Source organism: Somniosus microcephalus, chromosome 11 (genome assembly GCF_052327205.1).
Source record: "Somniosus microcephalus isolate GS21.2 chromosome 11, FLI_Smic_1.0, whole genome shotgun sequence".
Lineage (NCBI taxonomy): Eukaryota > Metazoa > Chordata > Chondrichthyes > Squaliformes > Somniosidae > Somniosus > Somniosus microcephalus.
This window is the reverse complement of record NC_140997.1, coordinates 10,252,573-10,271,313: the sequence shown is the minus strand read 5'-3', so window position 1 is coordinate 10,271,313 and position 18,741 is coordinate 10,252,573. Positions and strand designations below refer to the sequence as shown.

The 18,741-nt window shown below is 42.9% G+C and overlaps 1 protein-coding gene across 4 annotated transcripts in view; it reads left to right on the top strand.

The window, feature by feature from the left end:
* Nucleotides 1–18,741, top strand: part of usp22 (ubiquitin specific peptidase 22) — a 98,411-nt gene that overhangs the window by 43,987 nt on the left and 35,683 nt on the right. For 3 of the 4 annotated variants that reach the window (XM_086000171.1, XM_086000172.1, XM_086000173.1), the window contains 2 exons: nucleotides 11,853–11,966; nucleotides 14,855–14,956. In XM_086000171.1, coding sequence (XP_085856297.1) covers nucleotides 11,853–11,966; nucleotides 14,855–14,956 — 216 coding nt within the window. Of the gene's footprint in view, nucleotides 1–7,982; nucleotides 8,025–11,852; nucleotides 11,967–14,854; nucleotides 14,957–18,741 lie in introns of those variants that run through there. The other variant, XM_086000175.1, reaches the window with a different exon arrangement.

The window sequence follows — 18,741 nt, the reverse complement described above, 5'->3', positions numbered from 1 at the left end:
TCACAGCTACCCCCTGCCCTTAGTGATGAATTGGGGTGAGGTACCGCGGTACTCATGATACCATGATGCAGCGGCTCCGTCTGCGAGATTGAGACAGACTACAAATTAGCGAGAAGATACTGGTGGAGGGCCATTAGTTTGCTTTTATTAAATACTTTTAGAAAATGCGGGCGACTGTAAAACAGGACTGAATGTCAGAATCAAGTCACAATATTAAAGATTATTTGTTTTAGCATCCTCTATACTCCAATATGCGTAGCCATACCATGAATGGAGAATTGAAAAGGCATTAACCCTTTCAGACAGCTGTTGAACTGGGAATAATGTCTGCTGTAATTAATGGGTTTCTCACCTGCTTGTCTTCAGCTCTTTTTCCTTCGTTGCCAACTCCTGTATCCTTTTATATTCTTTTTCAAATACTTGTCAATTTCATTTTAACTGATCTAGTTTGTGCCTCGGCCACTTGTGGTGAAACATTCCACGTCCCAATGACCCTTTGTACAAAATAAATTCTTCTTACTTCATTCTTCTTGTGGTTATCCTGACTCTGCCTTCTCGTCGTTTTCTGTTGGTGAGAAAACTGTAACGTCTCATTCCTTGTATTGTTCCAATGAACTTTTGCTGTGCCCTTTCCTTGATTCTAATATCCTTCCTACAATGGGATCCCAGAATGGCCTAACCAACGTCTGGTACAAATTCATCAATTTCATGCTATATTGTATTCAGTGCCCCAGAATCCCATTTGTTTTCTTATGTCCTTTTTCTAGCTGCAGTGCATGTATACATCCAGTACATTCCCTTTGTGACTTCCTCCAAAAAAAATTCTATTACATCAGTCCAGTGTGACGTGCTTCTTACGAATCCATGCTGATTAGCCCATGCCTTTCTAACTGTTCATTTACTTCATCCTGTATTCTGGACTCTAAGGTTATCCGCAACCAAAGTAAGACGAACTGGCCTCTAATTTCCTGATTTATACTTTTCCTCGACTCTTGAACAGGGTGTGAAATATGCAATTCTACAATCCTTTGGCATGGCTCTCCATATCCGAAGAGTTTTGGAAATAATAAAAATGAGTGCCTTGACTGTCTCATTCCAACCCTCCTTCACTATTTGGGCATGGTGACTTTATTCTAATTTTAATCCCGTTAACTTTTCAAATACAGTTTCTGTTTGAGTATTCGTCTCCGTTCATGGCTCTTCATCCTCTTGAGCTACTCCTACAGATCCACATTGATCCTCTTTTGAAGATGTGGGAGCAAAGAATGGTAAAATATGTATTAACTATGTTGGGCATTTGGAGCTTAAAGTACAGGGCTGGAGAAAGCTATATAGTTCACCTTGCCAGTTCCAAAACACTCGAGCACAATCTCTGTCCCGCACGCTCTCCCCTTTATATATTCTAAAACTCTAGTGACAACGCCCAGTCTTCCATTAGCCTTTCTGATTGTTCAAATCCCCCATGAGTTGATTTTAATGACCTGAATACCTGGCCTGTTAAATTCTTTTGTCGCCTATCCCTCCTAGTGCTTCCCTATTTAGACTTCCCTATTTAGAGTGGCTTTAAGGATGATAGACGGGACTGAAAAGTGTACTTTGTTAAATCTGCTTTTGGGTTATTCAGTGGAAGTATGAACATGCTTTGGGAGAAGACAACAAAGACTGTGGAGCAAGAGTGTAAGAGTTAAATTTGGAATCCTCTGGAGACTGTTATGACCCAACTGAGAACATGCATGCCTGGGAGCCAAAAGGCTTGAAGAGAAATTGCATTTCCTATTTAAAATTGGTGGGAATGCTGTTTATATAAAAGCATTGAGCACTTTTTAGTTTCCCTAACTGCAACCCAGTTGAGGTTAAATATTGGAGATTATTGTTGATGTGCGGGCCTGAGACAACTAGTCAAGCAGCAGAAATCATCAAAGACCATTTGAAGTAATAATTCTGTTGAGTAATCATAAATCAGAAGAGTTTCATATCAGCAATAAGTGCAAGTGATCCTTAACTTTTAAAAGAAGCCATTGTGTGCGCAATAAAACTGCAAATACTGTAGTGAGGTACTTGTATATTCAGTACCTCTTTATTTCTGTTTCTATAAAGGCCACTGAGCTGGAAGGACTTGGCAGCAACACACAGCTGACTGGAAGTCCCGTGCATCCTGGGACTGGCTTTTCAAATGGGAGATTCCACGCATGCGCAAAATTTTGAATTGGCTGCGCAGCCCATTAAAGGGACTACGTACCCCCAAAAAATTAAGGGGAACATTGCTTGGCAGAACTGATTCCTGAAGCGCAAAGCTGATTTGTATTACAAATATTCCTCAATTCATGCCAATTTGAAAGATTATTAGGTTAAGCCGCCTACATGCCCCCCGCTTACTTCACTGTGAAAGTAGTCCATTTCTAGTACCCTTTCATTTCTGAAACCCAAGAATTTAAGTTTTCATAATTTGTATTTAGGGCTGTCAAACATGGGGCGACTGAAACCTCAACTTGTGGTGGGACAGCGACCTGTGGTTCCAGCCATGCCGCAAGACTAATGTGCATTTGAGAATTTCAATTCCTACAATTGGCAATTTATAAATTGTGGCATCTTGCAGTAAATTTTTGGAAATAGCCCAGCATCATTACGTCACCAGGGAAACTACCAATTCTAAAACCCCAATGTTATCCAGTTCTAAAATAACTTGTGTGGCAGAGGATGAAGTACAGAATAGTGCAACAGCTTATGACATGTTATTGTTTCTCATAGTATCATACCATACAGCTCTCGAGGAGGCATTCGGCCCATCATGCCTGTGCCGGCTCTGTGAAAGAACTATCCAGTTAGTCCCACTCCTCCGCTCGTTCCCCATAAGCCCTGCAAATTTTTCCCCTTCGACTATATATCAAATTCCCTTTAGAAAGTTACTGTTGAATCTGCTTCCACTATCCTTTCAGGCAGTGCATTCCAGATCATAAACTCGATTGTTTAAATGTAAAAAAAATTAAATAAATAAATTCTCCATCTCTTTTCTCTTCTCCCCGCTCCCCCCCCCCCCCCCCCCAGTTGTTTTGCCAATTACCTTAAACCTGTATCCTCTGGTTACCAAGCCAGTGGAAACAGTTTCTCCCTATCAAAACCTTGTGTTGGTGTTTTTCAGGGCAGCTGAGTCACTGCTACAAAATCCATTCTCAACAGGGGGGGCAGTGAGGTTAGTGGATGTTGGAGATATCGTTGTCCAGTCGTACCTGTTGGAGACTTTAGTCACACACTGCCGATAACTTAATCAATGCTCGAGATCAGGAGAACATTTCCTCTACTGCGTTTCCCCTTCAAAATGTCTCCGGTAGTAAAAGTTCATCTGAAAATGACTGGATGCTTAAAGAAACGAATATTCTCTGGAATACTTTGAGCTGTCTCCTCATCTGTGTGTTAGTGGGGATCACTGCTAGGTAATGCAGATCAGGCACTTGGTATTAATGAAGTGAATAAACATCACAAAGTAGCTAGCAATGCATGGTGCGGTGCTGTGTGGATTAGCACAGCATCAGATACACGGTTGATCATAAGGAGCGACAATCATTTGTTTTGGTTTGGAAGTGTAATCTTTAAACTTCTCATTTTGCATTCACAAATCTTGCTCCACCTCCTTGATGCTGTTGTACCATTGTACAGTATTCGTAGAGTGCAGCAATGCCTCCTGCAGTGCACTGCCAGCACAGCTGCAGTGCACTGCCAGCACAGCTGCAGTGCATCACTATAATACGATACAGTGCAGCAATCCACAAATCTCTGCAGTGTTGCACGGGATACGTAACCTAAGGGATGATTCCCTGATCTAACACTCCCAAGAGGGGACGCTTCTTTAGAAACATAGCTTGGGGTTTTTCCATTTGTCAAATTGAATGGATGTAAAATTGCAGACTACGAGCCAATGATTGCCCGAGATGCACTTCCTGCTGGGATCATAGAATCACCCCTGTAGTGTACTGCACACACTAAACACAGTGCATGGTATAACACCGTGCAGTCTGCATGTGGTGTGGTGCACTGTGGAGTAGAAAATTGAAGTGCTATCGCCGGGAGGGAAGCACAGATAGTATTTGTGTTCAGATGATTTCTGTACCTTCATCCTTTTGAAGCATACAAATCAAAGTCTGTTTTCAACAGCTGCCATAATTCTGTACAAACCTGAATTCTTGTATCAATGACACCGGACACGCTCTTCCTATGAGCTTTTGTGCTGCTGCAAAGCAAACCGCTACAATTCAGAAACCCTGTGCTGTGTCTGCTGGACCTTCATTCTTTTATAAGCTGTTAATGGATGGGAAAGTGGGGCTGGAGGAGTTACTGGCTGCATTATGTTCATTAGTAAGTTGTCTTTTTATAGACTATAAAAACATCTGGTTGTTCTTTACTCAGTGAGCTGGGTTCAGTTGGTGGCACTTGCCTCTGAGTTAGAAGATTGTGCACTCCAGCATCCTGGGCATGTAATCTAGGCTGATATTTAGTGTAGTACTGAAGGAGTGCTGTGTTGTGGGAAGTGTCCTCCTTCTGCCTGTTCTGGTGTTTCAGGCAGAGGAATTCGAGTAGGGAGTTCACCTGGTGTGCTGGCCACCATTCTTCTGAGTACCTGGCTAATTTCCCCTCCATAGCTGGAATAAAGAGCGAGCTAGCATTTTATATAGGGCCTTGGGACACCCCAAAGTGTTTTACAGCTAATTAAGTACTTTTGCAGTGGCAGCCAATATTGTGTACAGCAAGCTTCCACAAACAGCAATGTGACGATGACCAGGTAATCTGTGTTAGTGATGTTGGTTGAGGGATAAATATTGGCCAAACACCAGGGGAACTCCCCCGCTCCTCTTCGGATAGTGCCATAGGATCTTTTGCGTCCACCTGAGAGGCAGAGCCTCGGTTTAATGAAAGGTGGTACCTCCGACAATGCAGCACGCCCTCAGTACCGCACGGAGGTGTCAGCCTAGAGTATGTGCTCAAATCTCTGGAGTGGGACGTGAATAGAATTTTTATGTTTTATTGTGTATTCTCTTCATATTGGAGATTAACTGGTCATTCATGTCATTTGGACTTTGTGCCAGCTTGCTGTCTGCAAAAGCAGTCGCTGTATTTGCCTTTGCAGCAGTGACCACATTTCCAAGTGATTCGTTGTATTGTGAATCACTTTGGGACGTTTGAAAGACAAGGTGTCAAATAAATGCAAGTCACTTAATGTTGCTGGGTATTGTGGACAGGAAGGATTTTGCTCAGTGACTCAGCAAGAGACTAATCATTTCACAGTGCTGAGTGTGAATGATGCCAACTGAAACTGATGACCAGTTTTGTAAAGCTGAAAGAAACCTGAATGGCACTTTTATTTTAAAATGTTTCATTGAGTATTAAATAAAAACATTTTGATCCATCTTCAGACTCCTGTTTATTGTCTATTTCCTTCCCCCCCCCCCATTTTTTTTTAGTGGGACTGCTTCTTATCCTATGTAGGAAATGGTGATCCTAACCCCTATCTCAGGAGATGCAAGAGTGAATTCCGAAATCCCAGGATCACAGCAGGCAACCTAGATTGCAATCCTACATGGTACACAGTGTGCAGGAGCAGAATGCTGTATAGGCATTGTGGCATCTGGTACATTATGTGGAGTCGTGGGATACCACATGGTATGCTGTGTAGAATTGCACAATACTGTGTGGGAACCGATGTAGTGCAGTGTCATGAAATTCTACCACTAGGGATTTTCATCTCGGTTTTAAATGATTCCTACACCTTTTATAAAAATTTAAAAAAAAACACTGTGTGGGGTTAAGTGTGAACTGGCCTATTTGTTCTCCAGCTGCTAAGTCAACTGAATAATGTTGTGTTGTTCTTAAAACATGGGATTCAGTGGAGTTAAACCTAATATAGACTTGAATGTTGACGTGTGGAAACACTGTTGCTGTGGTAATGTGTGGAAGTCCTGTTTCCTAGGAAACAGTTGAAGCATTTGTAACAAAGGTAGAATTCAAGATGGCCCACAGCAAAGTAGCCAGAGTACCTTTTAACACGAGCACCAATAGAAATAAGTAATGTACTTGCAAGGGAGAATGTAAGGGCAGCACGGTGGCATAGTGGTTAGCACTGTTGCCTCACAGCGCCAGGGACCCGGGTTCAAATCCGGCCTTGGGTGACTGTCTGTGTGGAGTTTGCACATTCTCCCCGTGTTTGCGTGGGTTTGCTCCGGTTTCCTCCCACAGTCCAAAGATGTGCGGGTTAGGTTGATTGGCCATGATAAAAATTGGCCCTTAGTGTTAGGGGGGATTAAATACGTGGGGTTACGGGGATAGGGCTTGGGTGGGATGGCTGTCGGTGTAGGGACCAGGTGCTAGGGTTTGGATGATCAGCCATGATCTCGTTGAATGGCGGAGCAGGCTCGAATGGCCTACTCCTGCTCCTATCTTCTATGTTTCTATGTAAACTTGAGGTCATCCAAAACTCTGCTGCCCATTTCCTAACTCTCACCAAGTCCCGTTCACCCATCACTCCTGTGCTCGCTAACCTGCATTGGCTCCTGGTTAAGAAATACCTTGATTTAAAAAAAAAAAAAAAGTTCTTGTCCTCGTTTTCAAATTCCTCTATGGCCTCATCTCTCTCTAATCTCCTCTAGTCGTACAACCCTCCAGATATCTGCGCTCCTCCAATTCTGGACTCCTTGAGCATCCCCGATTTTTAATCGCGCCATCATTGGTGGCTGTGCCGTCAGCTACCGAGGCCCTAATCTCTGGAATTCGCTCCCTCTCCTCCTTTAAGACGCTCCTTAAAACCTACCTCTTTGACCAAGCTTTTGTCATCTGCCCTAATCTCTCTTTATGTGGCTTGGTGTCAGATTTTGTTTACAGCTCCTGTGAAGCACCTTGGGACATTTAACTACGTTAACAGCACTATATAAATACTTGTAGTTGTAGTCGTATTGTGTCCTAGTTGTGGAACTCTAGAAAAGAGTGACATATTGGCATAGGCTTTCTTATTGAGGGGCATTAGGGTGGAACATCCTGTTGACACGGAAATGCACCCTGACCCCAGACGACTTTCCGGCCCCAGGGTTTTTTTCCTACATGCTGGAAGTGAGGCCCCAGCCTCCTCCAGGCCATCATCCCAGACTGGGAAGGACTTGCTGTTGCAGGACATGAGAAGGAGGAAGAGGCTGTTGCAGTGGGAGGAGGCAGGCACTTGACTAAAGAAAATGTTTAATTTAAATTTCATGTGGCTGCTGAGGCCTGTTCACGATTGTTCTTGGGCTCCCTGCGCTGAGCTTTGCATGCCGGTTGTCAGAGCTTAACATGAGGCCAGTGTCCAGCGTTTGAACTGGGCAAATAGCAGGGCATACAGCAGAGACTGTCTCTCACATTGGAATGTGATTTGAATGTGTCGGCCCACATGGGCAGGTGTATCTTGTACCAGTGGGCTCTCGCTCCAGGATGCATAATTGTGGTACTGTACTGTGTAACAAAGAAAATGTATAGTGTCTATAGTTGTGGTGCTTGGTCGGAAGGAGTTTTTTGTTTTTTTTATATATTCAGACATGAAACTGAAAAATCGTGACTACTCGGCTGGGAGGCCTCCCTCCCATGAGGGTGATCTAACAGCGGTCAGCTTGCACACACCCGATGGAGGCAGGGAGCTAAGGTGCAGGCATATCTGTAGCATAATCCATCAGCCCACCTAGCCCATCCCTTTATTTATGGCCATCAATGGAACCTGTCTGGACTACGGTTATGACCAGTCTATCTCCAATTGATAAAAGCTCTGGCCATCTTGTTTTGAATGAGCACCTTTCAATCCTTTCTGATGTATCTCTTTAAAGTGCAAAGATAAAAACTGGACACATTACTCCTGGCATGGATTTACTGGTGCTTTATAGAGTTGGTATATAACCTCCCGGACTTGTGTATATCCCATTGTGCTGTATGATGCCAATTTGTCAACAGGTTCAAAGTTTCTTAGGATGCAGAAAAGATCGTGCAGCAGCTTGAGCTTCTGACTGATGCTGAGTATGGTATGTTAACAGGAGTTGGAAAATATTGTGTACATCTTTGGAATGAAGGAAAGCAAATGAAGTAAATTTTAAAAATATTCTTACACTTAAAAAAGAAACAAGCTCATCACATCTCTCAGATGTCACATAGAATGCATTAAAGTGCATTGACTGTTATGCAGACAAACACAACAGCCCTTTTGAACACCAGCAGCAAGGAGAGGAATGAATAGTTGATTTGGCAGTTGAGGAAGGACTGTTGACCAGGACTGGGAGAACTCCTGCTCTTCAATGGGCAGATTTTAAATGTTTTCCTTCTAGGAGAACTGATAATTGTGTCCTTGTCGTCAAACCAGCCTTGATGCTTACATTTGCTGAAATCTGCAGTTTAGTGTGCAAGAACATAAGAAATAGGAGCGGGAGTAGGCCATACGGCCCCTCGGGCCTGCTCCGCCATTCAATAAGATCATGGCTGATCATTGACCTCGACAGCACTTTCCTGCCCGATCTCCATATCCGTTGATTCCCCTAGAGTCCAAAAATCTATCGCTCTCAGCCTTGAATATACTCAGACTCAGCATGCACAGCCCTCTGGGGCAGAGAATTCCAAAGATTCACAACCCTCAGTGAAGAAATTCCTCCTCATCTCAGTCTTAAATGGCCGACCCCTTATCCTGAGACTATGCCCCCTAGTTCTAGACGCTCCAGCCAGGGGAAACAACCTCTCAGCATCTACCCTGTCAATCCCCTTCAGAATCTTGTATGTTTCAATGAGATCACCTCTCATTCTTCGAAACTCCATAGAGTATAGGCCCAATCTACACAATCTCATCATAGGACAGCCCTCTCATCCCAGGAATCAATCTAGTGAACCTTCATTGCACCGCCTCCAAGGCAAGTATATCCTTCCTTAGATAAAGAGACCAAAACTGTGCACAGTACTCCAGGTGTGGTCTCACCAAGGCCCTGTACAATTGTAGCAAGACTTCCTTACTCTTATACTCCAACCCCCTTGCAATAAAGGCCAACATGCCATTTGCCTTCCTTATTGCTTGCTGTACCTGCATGCTAGCTTTGTGTTTCTTGCACGAGGGCACCCAAATCTCTCTCAACATCAACATTTGAAAGTTTTTCGCCATTTAAAAAATATTCTGTTTTTCTATTCTTCGTACCAAAGTGAATAACCTCACATTTCCCTACATTATACTCCATCTGCCACCTTACTGCCCACTCACTCAGTCTATCTATATCCCTTTGCAGACTCTGTGCTCTCCTCACAGCTTACTGTCCCACCTAGCTTTGTATCATCAGCAAACTTGGATACATTACACTCGGTTCCTTCATCTAGGTCCTTAATGTAGATTGTAAATAGCTGAAACCCAACACTGATCCTTGCGGCACCCCACTAGTAAAAGAATAAACCTATTTCTGGTGCCCCTTCAAGAATTGACATTTTCTAGTGATTTCAGTTCCAAGGCTGCTTGCCTGATTATTTTCTGGGAATGGTCTCTGGCGGCGCTGATGGCTATTTTGGAGTGCATTAGTCAGCTGTAACATTCTTCCCTGTGTGGCGTGCTGGTTAATGTTGGCATCTCGGTACTGAACTGGAATGGAGTCCTTCAGATGACTTGTCTGGAATGTGGGGTTCGGAATGTATCTTGAGGATGAGAAACTCATGCCAGGCCATAGTGAATAGAATAATCATTCACCAAACTGGGCATCTTTCGGATGCTCCAGTGACATTCAATTGTGTGTCCATGTTTTCCAGCCTGACTCTAACCTGGCATTAGTTAACCTAAGCTCAGCTTGTCCCAAGTGAACCTTTAAAACTCTCTCTGGTCACTGAATTGCTTCTTGGTCTCAGTAACATTAGCCGTAGTGGGAGTGTAATGAGGATGGTGAAATGCTTTTTGGCTAAGATTCGTCAGTCAATTATTAATGTCTGTGACTAAGTCTTTTAGATGTTGTATAACTTCTTAATGAACGGCAAAGAACCATGTTGGCTTCATTCTGTTTATTTGTACTCTTTGCATAGCGGGTGTTCAGAATGTGGAATGCCACAAGCTGTTATTAAAACATAGCCCATAAATAAATCCTGTTAAAAGGGAATTAGTTGCTTGAAAAAAAAGGAATATTAAAAGGGGGGGCAAGCAGAAGAATGAGGTTAGACTAGCTAATTCATGGAGAAAAGCCCTGGTTTAAACATGACTGGCCAAGTGGCCTGTTTTGTTAGTGTTGTGTTCCATGATTCTAGCCTTTCGAAAATGTGTAGCCTCCTTGGACCTCAGTCTGTTGGCCGTCTTCTTCTAATCTTGTTTTACTGAGGCCTAATGTGGCAAAAGTATTTTTCTCATGATCAGAGCAGCTCAGCTTTTGGGGCATTCAGATCTTTGAGCCCCAGCTCCATGTTCTGACAGCCCAAGCTTTATGGATCTGTTTTATTTTCCCTTTTTGTTATTTTGACAGCATACGGAGCCGCCCAACATTTGTGGTAGACTAGCTGGACTTTGTGAAACTGATTTTGAGCTGCCTTTTTGAGACATGTCCTCGATCAGTGCTATCCCTGGTTGCTGCAGAGTGTTAATGCAGCTTCCTTGTGTTAAATGAGGGACTGTGCTGACACTGTCAATGTGCAGGTCTGCAATTGGTTTCCAGTGATCTCTTCACCAGTTGCTTTGCATGTAAAGTGGAGGAGACTATACGAAGGGGCTTCACTTCCTTCACTTCATCCATTGATGCCAGTGATCTGACTCCACCAGTTACAATGGATTGCTGTTGGGTCGGTGTACTAGCTCATCTGTTTAGTTTTTCACCCAGCACTGTTCATCTTAAGGTGGTGGTTTTTAAGTGAAACCGTCACTTGCTGAGTCTGCCTTTCTCGCCGTTGCCTCATTGATTTGGTGGCTGATCCCATTGAGTTTCTCATCTGTAACACTGGGTTTGGGTTCCTCATTACTAATGCTCTGCCAGAACTCCAGTTACCGTTCCTACAGTATTCACCAATGCAACTCTGACACATCTGGCTGGTCTTATCCAGGTGCAAACAGTTACGACAGCGCACTGTTGTTTCTCGCTCACTGCCCTAATAATAACTTGTCAGTTTGCCCTTTACTTAATTGATTTATTAATCACCTTCCAGCCTATTATCAACCAGATGGGCAAAACCTGCCACAGCTTCCTCTTTATCCAGGGAGAATGTGTGTGTAGGATTCAAGCCAGAGTTGAAAATGGCTCCACCAGACTTCATTATATTTGTCTAGCTGTTAACTTGAGGCAGCACACTTAGTGAAGATGTGAAGAATAGGTCAGGTAGCTGCACTGTAGATAGTTTAGACCGTCATTGATCTGATAACGGATAATAGTGACTGCACAGTTTGTCCCTCAGTGCAGTTTCATTGCCTGCTCGCTGATGTAGAGTAGTCTACTGACCTTGACTCGTTTTTTTTTATTTAGGGAGCACAGACTGGGCAAATCGGCAACACCTGAGTTTATGCAGTTGTAAAGAAGCTGAGACGTGAAGGCTCTATTTACCCAATGGATGTCCTCTAGTCATGTGTAGTATTAGCTTGGTGTCATTTGTATTTAGTCCATGAATGGTACTGTCAATTTCAAATAATTTCAGTCTGAAAGAATGAGACTTGGGAAATGTCCATAGTTAATTATCAAGAGTAGAAAAGTACAGTTGGGGTGGGGTTTACGAGGAGGTTCATCTTTTCTGTACTTGCTAATTTTCTTTAACTCACACCAAACGTCTAAAGAAAATATTTTTTGTGAAAAGGTGACGATTATTGTTGACCCCTTAATGAACGTGTTTGAGAATTTACTCTTGGTTTTCTTTCTCTCCCTCAGCCATAGACCTCTTGTATGGAGGTATATATTGTTTTATGTGTCAAGATTATATATATGACAAAGACATGGAACAAATTGCCAAAGAAGAACAAAGAAAAGCATGGAAGTTGCAAGGTATGTGGTGCTGGTGCAGCAGCTTTTTTTGTTTCAATTCATTTTGGGGTGGGGTATAATGGATGCTTTCTGATGGGGACCTGTGGGGAAAATGGTCAGGAAGATCCGATAACCTGGTCAGAAAAGTCAGGAGAATTATTGAGTTATTCCTCATCTGATTGGGATAACTAAGCATAAGAAAACTGAAGAAAAAGACTATTTGGCGCCTTGAAGCTCATTTATCCTATTACAGTATCCAGGTAATGTAGGTCAGCAAGGACAGAGGAATTTGGTGTGGCATAGGATACGAACAGTGGAATTTTAGACAAGCCCAAGTGGAAAACCAGGAGGTGCAACTAAGTCTGGAGGTGCAAAGGCATGGATGATGGTTTCATTGACAGATGACCTGGGGCCGGGTGATGCCAGGTGTGTTTGTGGTGGAGATAGATGATCTTTATGATGGAGAGGATATGGGGGACAGGACATGGGATCAGAAACATTCAGCTTGGGTTGAACAAGTTGTGATGGTTGTGAACAGTCTGGTTCAACCTGAGACAGTGCCTGGGGAGGAGGATGGATTCAGAGTTTGTACTGGGGCCAAAGACTATTGTTTCATTCCCCTCATTATTCAACTGGAAGAAGTTAAGTGTTCGTTCGACATGTCAAGTTTCCCCTCACCGGTTTCTTGAGCAAAAAAGTTTATTTACTTGAGCTTTTCTTCATAACTTAAAACCTTGAATTATCCCAGTCAATTTTTTTGTGATCTCTTTCTAATGTGCGTATATTCTTTTCAAGGCAGGATGACCAATAGCTAGCTGCATGCCTTAATCCAGAATTGGCCTCACCACTGATTTGTACAATGTTCTAACATGCAATCCAATACCTCTTCAGCTGTACCAGTGCTTCACAGATGCCATATGCAAATAAGAGCCTTTCATGTTTACTGTTACCTGTTCGTATATGCATTACTATTCTATTACCTGCATTAAAACCCATCTGTCATGTCTCAATTCATCTATATATGTATATGTAGTTGGTGCAAGATTCTGAAGTTAATCCTTTGTTTTCCTACTCATTATCTGCCATAGCTTTGTGTCATCAGCAAATTTAATACTACTAGGCACATCCTGTTCCATATCGGTGACAAATATTGTAAGCACACCACTGTGGAACACCATTAGGCTACTTTTTCCAAGCAAACAATTTTTATTTGTTGCAACCCTGTCTCTTTTTTGCTTAACTAATTCTCAATCTGTCAGCTGTTCAATGAGTCTTAACTTCCTTACTGCATGAGGAGCTTCATTGAATGCCTTTTGAAAATCTAAGTAAACTACATGTACTGGATTGCCCCTCTCCATTAGTTCAGTTGCTGTAGATTTGCAATGCATGACTTAAAGCTGTACTGACTGCTCCCCTTGATAGCTGTGCTCTTGGATGTTCACCTGTAGACAAAGATTTGCATTTATATAGTGCCTTTCAGGACCAAAGGGCATCTCAAAGTGCTTTAAACCAATGAAGTACATTTGAAGTGTAGTCACTGTTGTAATGTAGGGAACACAGCAGCCAATATGCTCATAGCAAGCTCCCACAAACACCAATGAAATAAATAACCAGATTATCTGCTTTAGTGGTGTTTAGTTGAGGGATAAATATGGGCCAGGACACCTGGGAGAGCTCCCCTGCTCCTCTTTGAATAGTGCCATGGGATCTTGTGTCCACCTGAGGGCAGACAGGGCCTCGGTTTAACGTTTCATCTGAAAGCCGGCACCTCCAGCAGTGCAGCGCACTCTCTGTATTGCACTGGAGTGCCAGCCTAGAATATGTGCTCAAGTCTCGAGAGCTTCGACATTTAAGGACTCAATTCTGAGCTGCCCCTTTTTGTCTGTGTTGCCTTGCAATTCGCAGCCACTTTGATACACAGAACAAAAAATGTTTAAAATCTCTGGGGAAACGTTGTCCTGTTCTAGTGGTGGGAGAAGCAGAAGTGCTGACACTGTTGGCAACACCAATGTATCTGCCAGTGTTAATGAGCTGTTTCCAAGATTTACAGAAGATTTCCAAGAGATCTCTGGTCTGTGTATTGGGGAAGGATTGAGGCTGAGAAAATTGGAGGGGAAGAAATAAATCATAAATATATTTTGGGGGTTGGGGGGATAAGTCATAAGGGGAATTGGACCTGCAGAGAAAGACCTCACTGGAATTGTGCAAGTTCCAGCCTGTGGCAAGTGATTTTGATGGAAATTTCTTGCTTAAATTTGTAATAATATAATGAAAAATACAAAAAGAAAATGCATATATATAGTACCTTTCACGACGTCCCAAACACAAGTATTTTTGAAGTGCAGTCATGCAAAAATTCCATTAGCCGCAAAGGAGACAGATGAAGCATCATGTCATCTGCAAGATACAGGCAACTGCTCCAGTTGGCATTGTCTTGCATTGGGAGAGCCAGAGTGTGATTTGACACTTTTTATTTCCACCTGTTTCATTTTGCTCACCCTGCAGAATATCCCAACTGATGGAATGGGCTCGGGTCCTCTTGATCTCGCTCTTATGTGCACAGGAATTGCCAGAAAGAGTTGTTTGTAGCTGTATAGTGAAATGCTGAGTCTCCACTCAGTGGCCTAGAGGGGGGAAAGGTCTTGTGTTGCATGGAATTGTGGATGTACTTCTATGGTTTAATATCTGGAATACCACTGGGTTTTACTACAGTGCTCCAGACATCAGCCCCCGAAAGAGAATTTTAGGTCCATTTGAAATAATTTTCCATGATGTTCTAGTGGAAGATTTATACCCACCTTGAAATTCTTTGCACTTTGTGTAGAGTCCTTGCAACATTAACCAGTGTCTGCGAATGATCATGTGTCACAAAAATTTAAATCTGTCTCTCTTTTTTAAAATCTTGTTAGGGGTTGGTGAAAAGTATTCAACATGGGAACCAACAAAAAGAGAATTGGAATTATTACGGCACAATCCCAAACGTAGGAAAATAACTACAAATTGTACCATCGGTAAGTGAATGAGAGTTCAGGTAAAGTAAGGATCAGAAGCTTCTGGTGGCAATACAATAATAATGGCCTGGTCAGTGCACAAGTCACATTTGGAATTCTGGCAATAGAAGCAAATCAAAGATTTTTGAATCTATCATATAATATTGCTGTATAATGTATACTTTCAATCTTCGTCATAATTTTTCTTGGCACCTTTCATGTATACGGAATAATCCTTGTGGCGGAAATATCGCCTGGGGCATGAGATGTACCCAGTGACCATCTCGTACATAGAACTGTGTGAAGGCGTCCCTCTTGAAATGTCCTTAGCTCTGTGTTTTTCCAGCAACCGTCTTGGTTCTTGGTCGGTGTCAGAAGTTCGGAGTTCCATATATCAATTCTTACGTCGCCACGGCAATTAATAACATCAGAAAGCTGCTGTTAATTTTGTTGAATTTAGCTTGCTTAGGTTTGGAGTTGTCCAGTGCTTGGTAGCAAGCATAACAAAAACATCTAGTTGACGGATGACATTGAAGTGGGGTTAATATCCTCCAAAAATGGAGACTTTGGCCAAAGCATTGGTCTCGATCTATTTTGCTCTTTAACATGATCCTAATGCATACTAATTTTTGGGCAGTCAATTCTGGGATTTTGAGGTACTTAATGGAGCCGTGGTTCTGGGACATAGGATCTTAAGATTGCAAAGCCTAGTCTCTCCTCGTAATCAATGTTGCAGAAGAGAACTGGAAGGGAAACAGATCTAAAATGGGCAAAAAGCAAAAAACCATAAGATGCTGGAAATCTTGAAATGAAAAGCACTCAGCAGGTCAGTCAGCATTAGTGGAGAGAACAGGCAAGTTAATGTTTCAGGTCAGAACAGTTCACTTTGTTTCCAGGCCTAAAGCGGGTCATATTTGTTATTTCAATGCTGATGCTTTACTGTTATTCAGCTCGCGATGGGAGTACTTTAGTCCAAAGCATTAGCAGCAAAATAAAAATCGGGGATGAGAAAGGCCATTCAGCCTATTGAAGCTCATCCCTCGTTGCATTAAGGATGCGTTTACACAACTTTTGAGCACTGATGCTGAGTGGGAAACCATGTTAAAGTTGTTGTGAAATTCTGGAGTCTGGACATGACGTAACTCCTGAAGGAGGGAGTCTCTCACTGGAGTTACATTCCACATGGTGTCAAACTGAAGCATAGAAATGACATACAGATTACAACATGGAAACAGGCCATTCAGCCCACTCTCAAATTGGTTGGGCTGTTTCCATATCGTAATTTCTGTCCTCCAAAAGAGCGGTACTCCACATCCCATATGCCCACCATATCCTGTTGTTCCCCTTTCCTTCAACCACCTATCTAACCTAATCTTAAATGTTGACATGGTCTCTGATTGAATCACTAACTCCATTAACTTTCACACAAGTTTCTCCTGCTCTGTTGTAAATCTCTTGCCAGATTTTAAAAGCATTTAAGTGGGGTAAACCCACCTGGGATTAATTGATTGCTTACAGGTTGCAAACTCAGCCACCACAACTCTCCATTGAATCACAGAATTTGCAACACAGACGGTGGCCTTTTGGCCCATCTTGACTGCCAGTTCTAGATCTTCAGCTGGAGCAATCTCCTGAATCCCATTTCCTTGCCTCTTTCTTGCATTCTTTTACACGCTTCCTCTTCAAATACTTAGACAATAACTTTTTAAATACATTTATCGTCTGTACCTCACTAGCCATTTGTGTTCGAGCATCCTCTGAACAGTAAACAAAAAATGAACTGCTGGGACAGGAATGCTGTGTGCACTTGAGTGTGTAACTGAGCCCTTTTCTAGGCTGGAAGCTGCATGCCTGGAACTTATCCTGTAGCTACTGGTCTGAGACAAGTGTAAATGCAGGAGTACATGTCTCATCAGGGCCCCTAATGTGTTTTGAATAATGCTAATGTTTGTGTCTCCAGTGCCCGAACTGGTAGATTATCCCAAACATTTCTTTCTCGTTTGAGCAAAAGTTTTTTTTCTGAAGCCTGCTTTTAAATTTACTTGAAGTTTTGCTTATCTGCTGACTTACTTTGTAATAGTGTCTGGGCCTAACTTGTCTATACTGCTTAATATTTCGCCTTGCTGCAATGACGCTGCCCTGTCCCCATAAGTGCCTTCATCCATGAGTGTAAAAACTCATTTACACTCTCCATGTAAATTGTTGCTGTTGCCTTTCTCGTAGCTCATCTCTTATACTTAGGATACAACCTCATTGCTTTTTCTGTGCCTCAGTGTATGTGCATCTTTGTGCCCAAGTTTACGTGTAGTGTGACCAGTGAAGCCTTAACATCTATAGGTTTGCACTGTTCTGTTCTGGCTAGATATTTCAAATTTCAATTTGCTCTGTTGATTGTTTCTCTACATTGGTTAAGTGACGAGTCTGTCAGTTCCAGGTCCTTTTCTAAGTCTCCCTGTGCTAATTCAATTACATTCATTGTTTATTTCTGCCCCACAATGTTTTAACTTTGCTAATATAGTTATCAATGTCCAATTGAAGGACAGATTAAAATACTTTTGGAAACATTTTCTTTGCACCCATAGACACTAACTGGTGCAAAATATTGAAGGGACAGGAGTTGGACCAGATGATGGGCGGGTCTGATAAATGTTATCTTTATTTTCATATAGTAGGGATTTTCCCTTCCCCCCCCCCCCCCCCCCCCCTTTCTCCTCCCTCTCCTTTCGATCTGCCTGTCTTCCCCATCAAGGCAACATTCATCAATTTTAAGGACCTTTGGCCTAAGCTTATCTGAGGCTGCCCCCTATTGGCCATCCTTAATGTGTTCCTGATAAGGCACGACTGGTTTTTGACCGAGGAGGATGGAATTCTAAATGCGCACAAAAGTTTAATGCTTAATGTATTTGCGGAAGGGCCTCCTGAATCTGGAGAGCAGCCTTTACTCCAGATTTCACGTTGATGGTTCTTTGTGTCCACTGCTCTTTGGGTGGCAGTCTGCAATAATAGACCAATCACATGGGATTGCCACCATTAGTTGAGCCTGGGTGGCATCCCGCTGGGCAGCTTCCATCCACTGGAGGGCCACCCAACTCCAGGCTGCGGCAGGGAGAGCACGGCCCCATTGACGGTCGGTCTCTACCTTTCATCGAGAACCAGATGCCGGCCACCATGCCCTTCTTGGACTCTGGGTTAATGTCTTTGGTTGCTTGTTTTGCTTTGCTACACTTGCATCGGAGCTGCAATTTCTCTCACTGAAAAGGGTATGTTTCAAATGATGTGCATCCTTCTCAATCTTCCCCTCAAACCCCACAAGTCCAAGTTGTATGTGACTGCAAATGCTTTCGGTTTTGGATTAGGTATTTTGTTATTTAAGCAATTACAAATTAGTTTCAGGTCAAAGCAAATAGGCACATGTGTGCAACCCTGGGGCTTTGTGGGATGGTTGGTGGAGTGGGTGGGTGGTGGGAGAAAGTGAACTGCTCCCGGCACCGCCCATTGCTGGGGATTGTATTCTGCTTTGTGGTTTCCCCAGAGTGGAGTTTGGTTTGACTTCAGTGGTGTGTGCAGCCTGCATATCATGGAGCGAAGAGGACCCTAGAAGGTCAAGAATGTATCATCTTGTGTATCGCTTTAACTTAATTAAGGAGTAAATCACAATAGACCTGCAGCCCTGCAAATGGTGCATTGCTGATAGAAAAATTTCCCTAGCGTGGCCCTTGCAGTGAGTCATCAGTTTCTGCAGTAAGATCAATGAGCTTGGGTCGTGAGTGGTGTTTCTTGCTGGACTGTGCTTGCAACCTTCAATC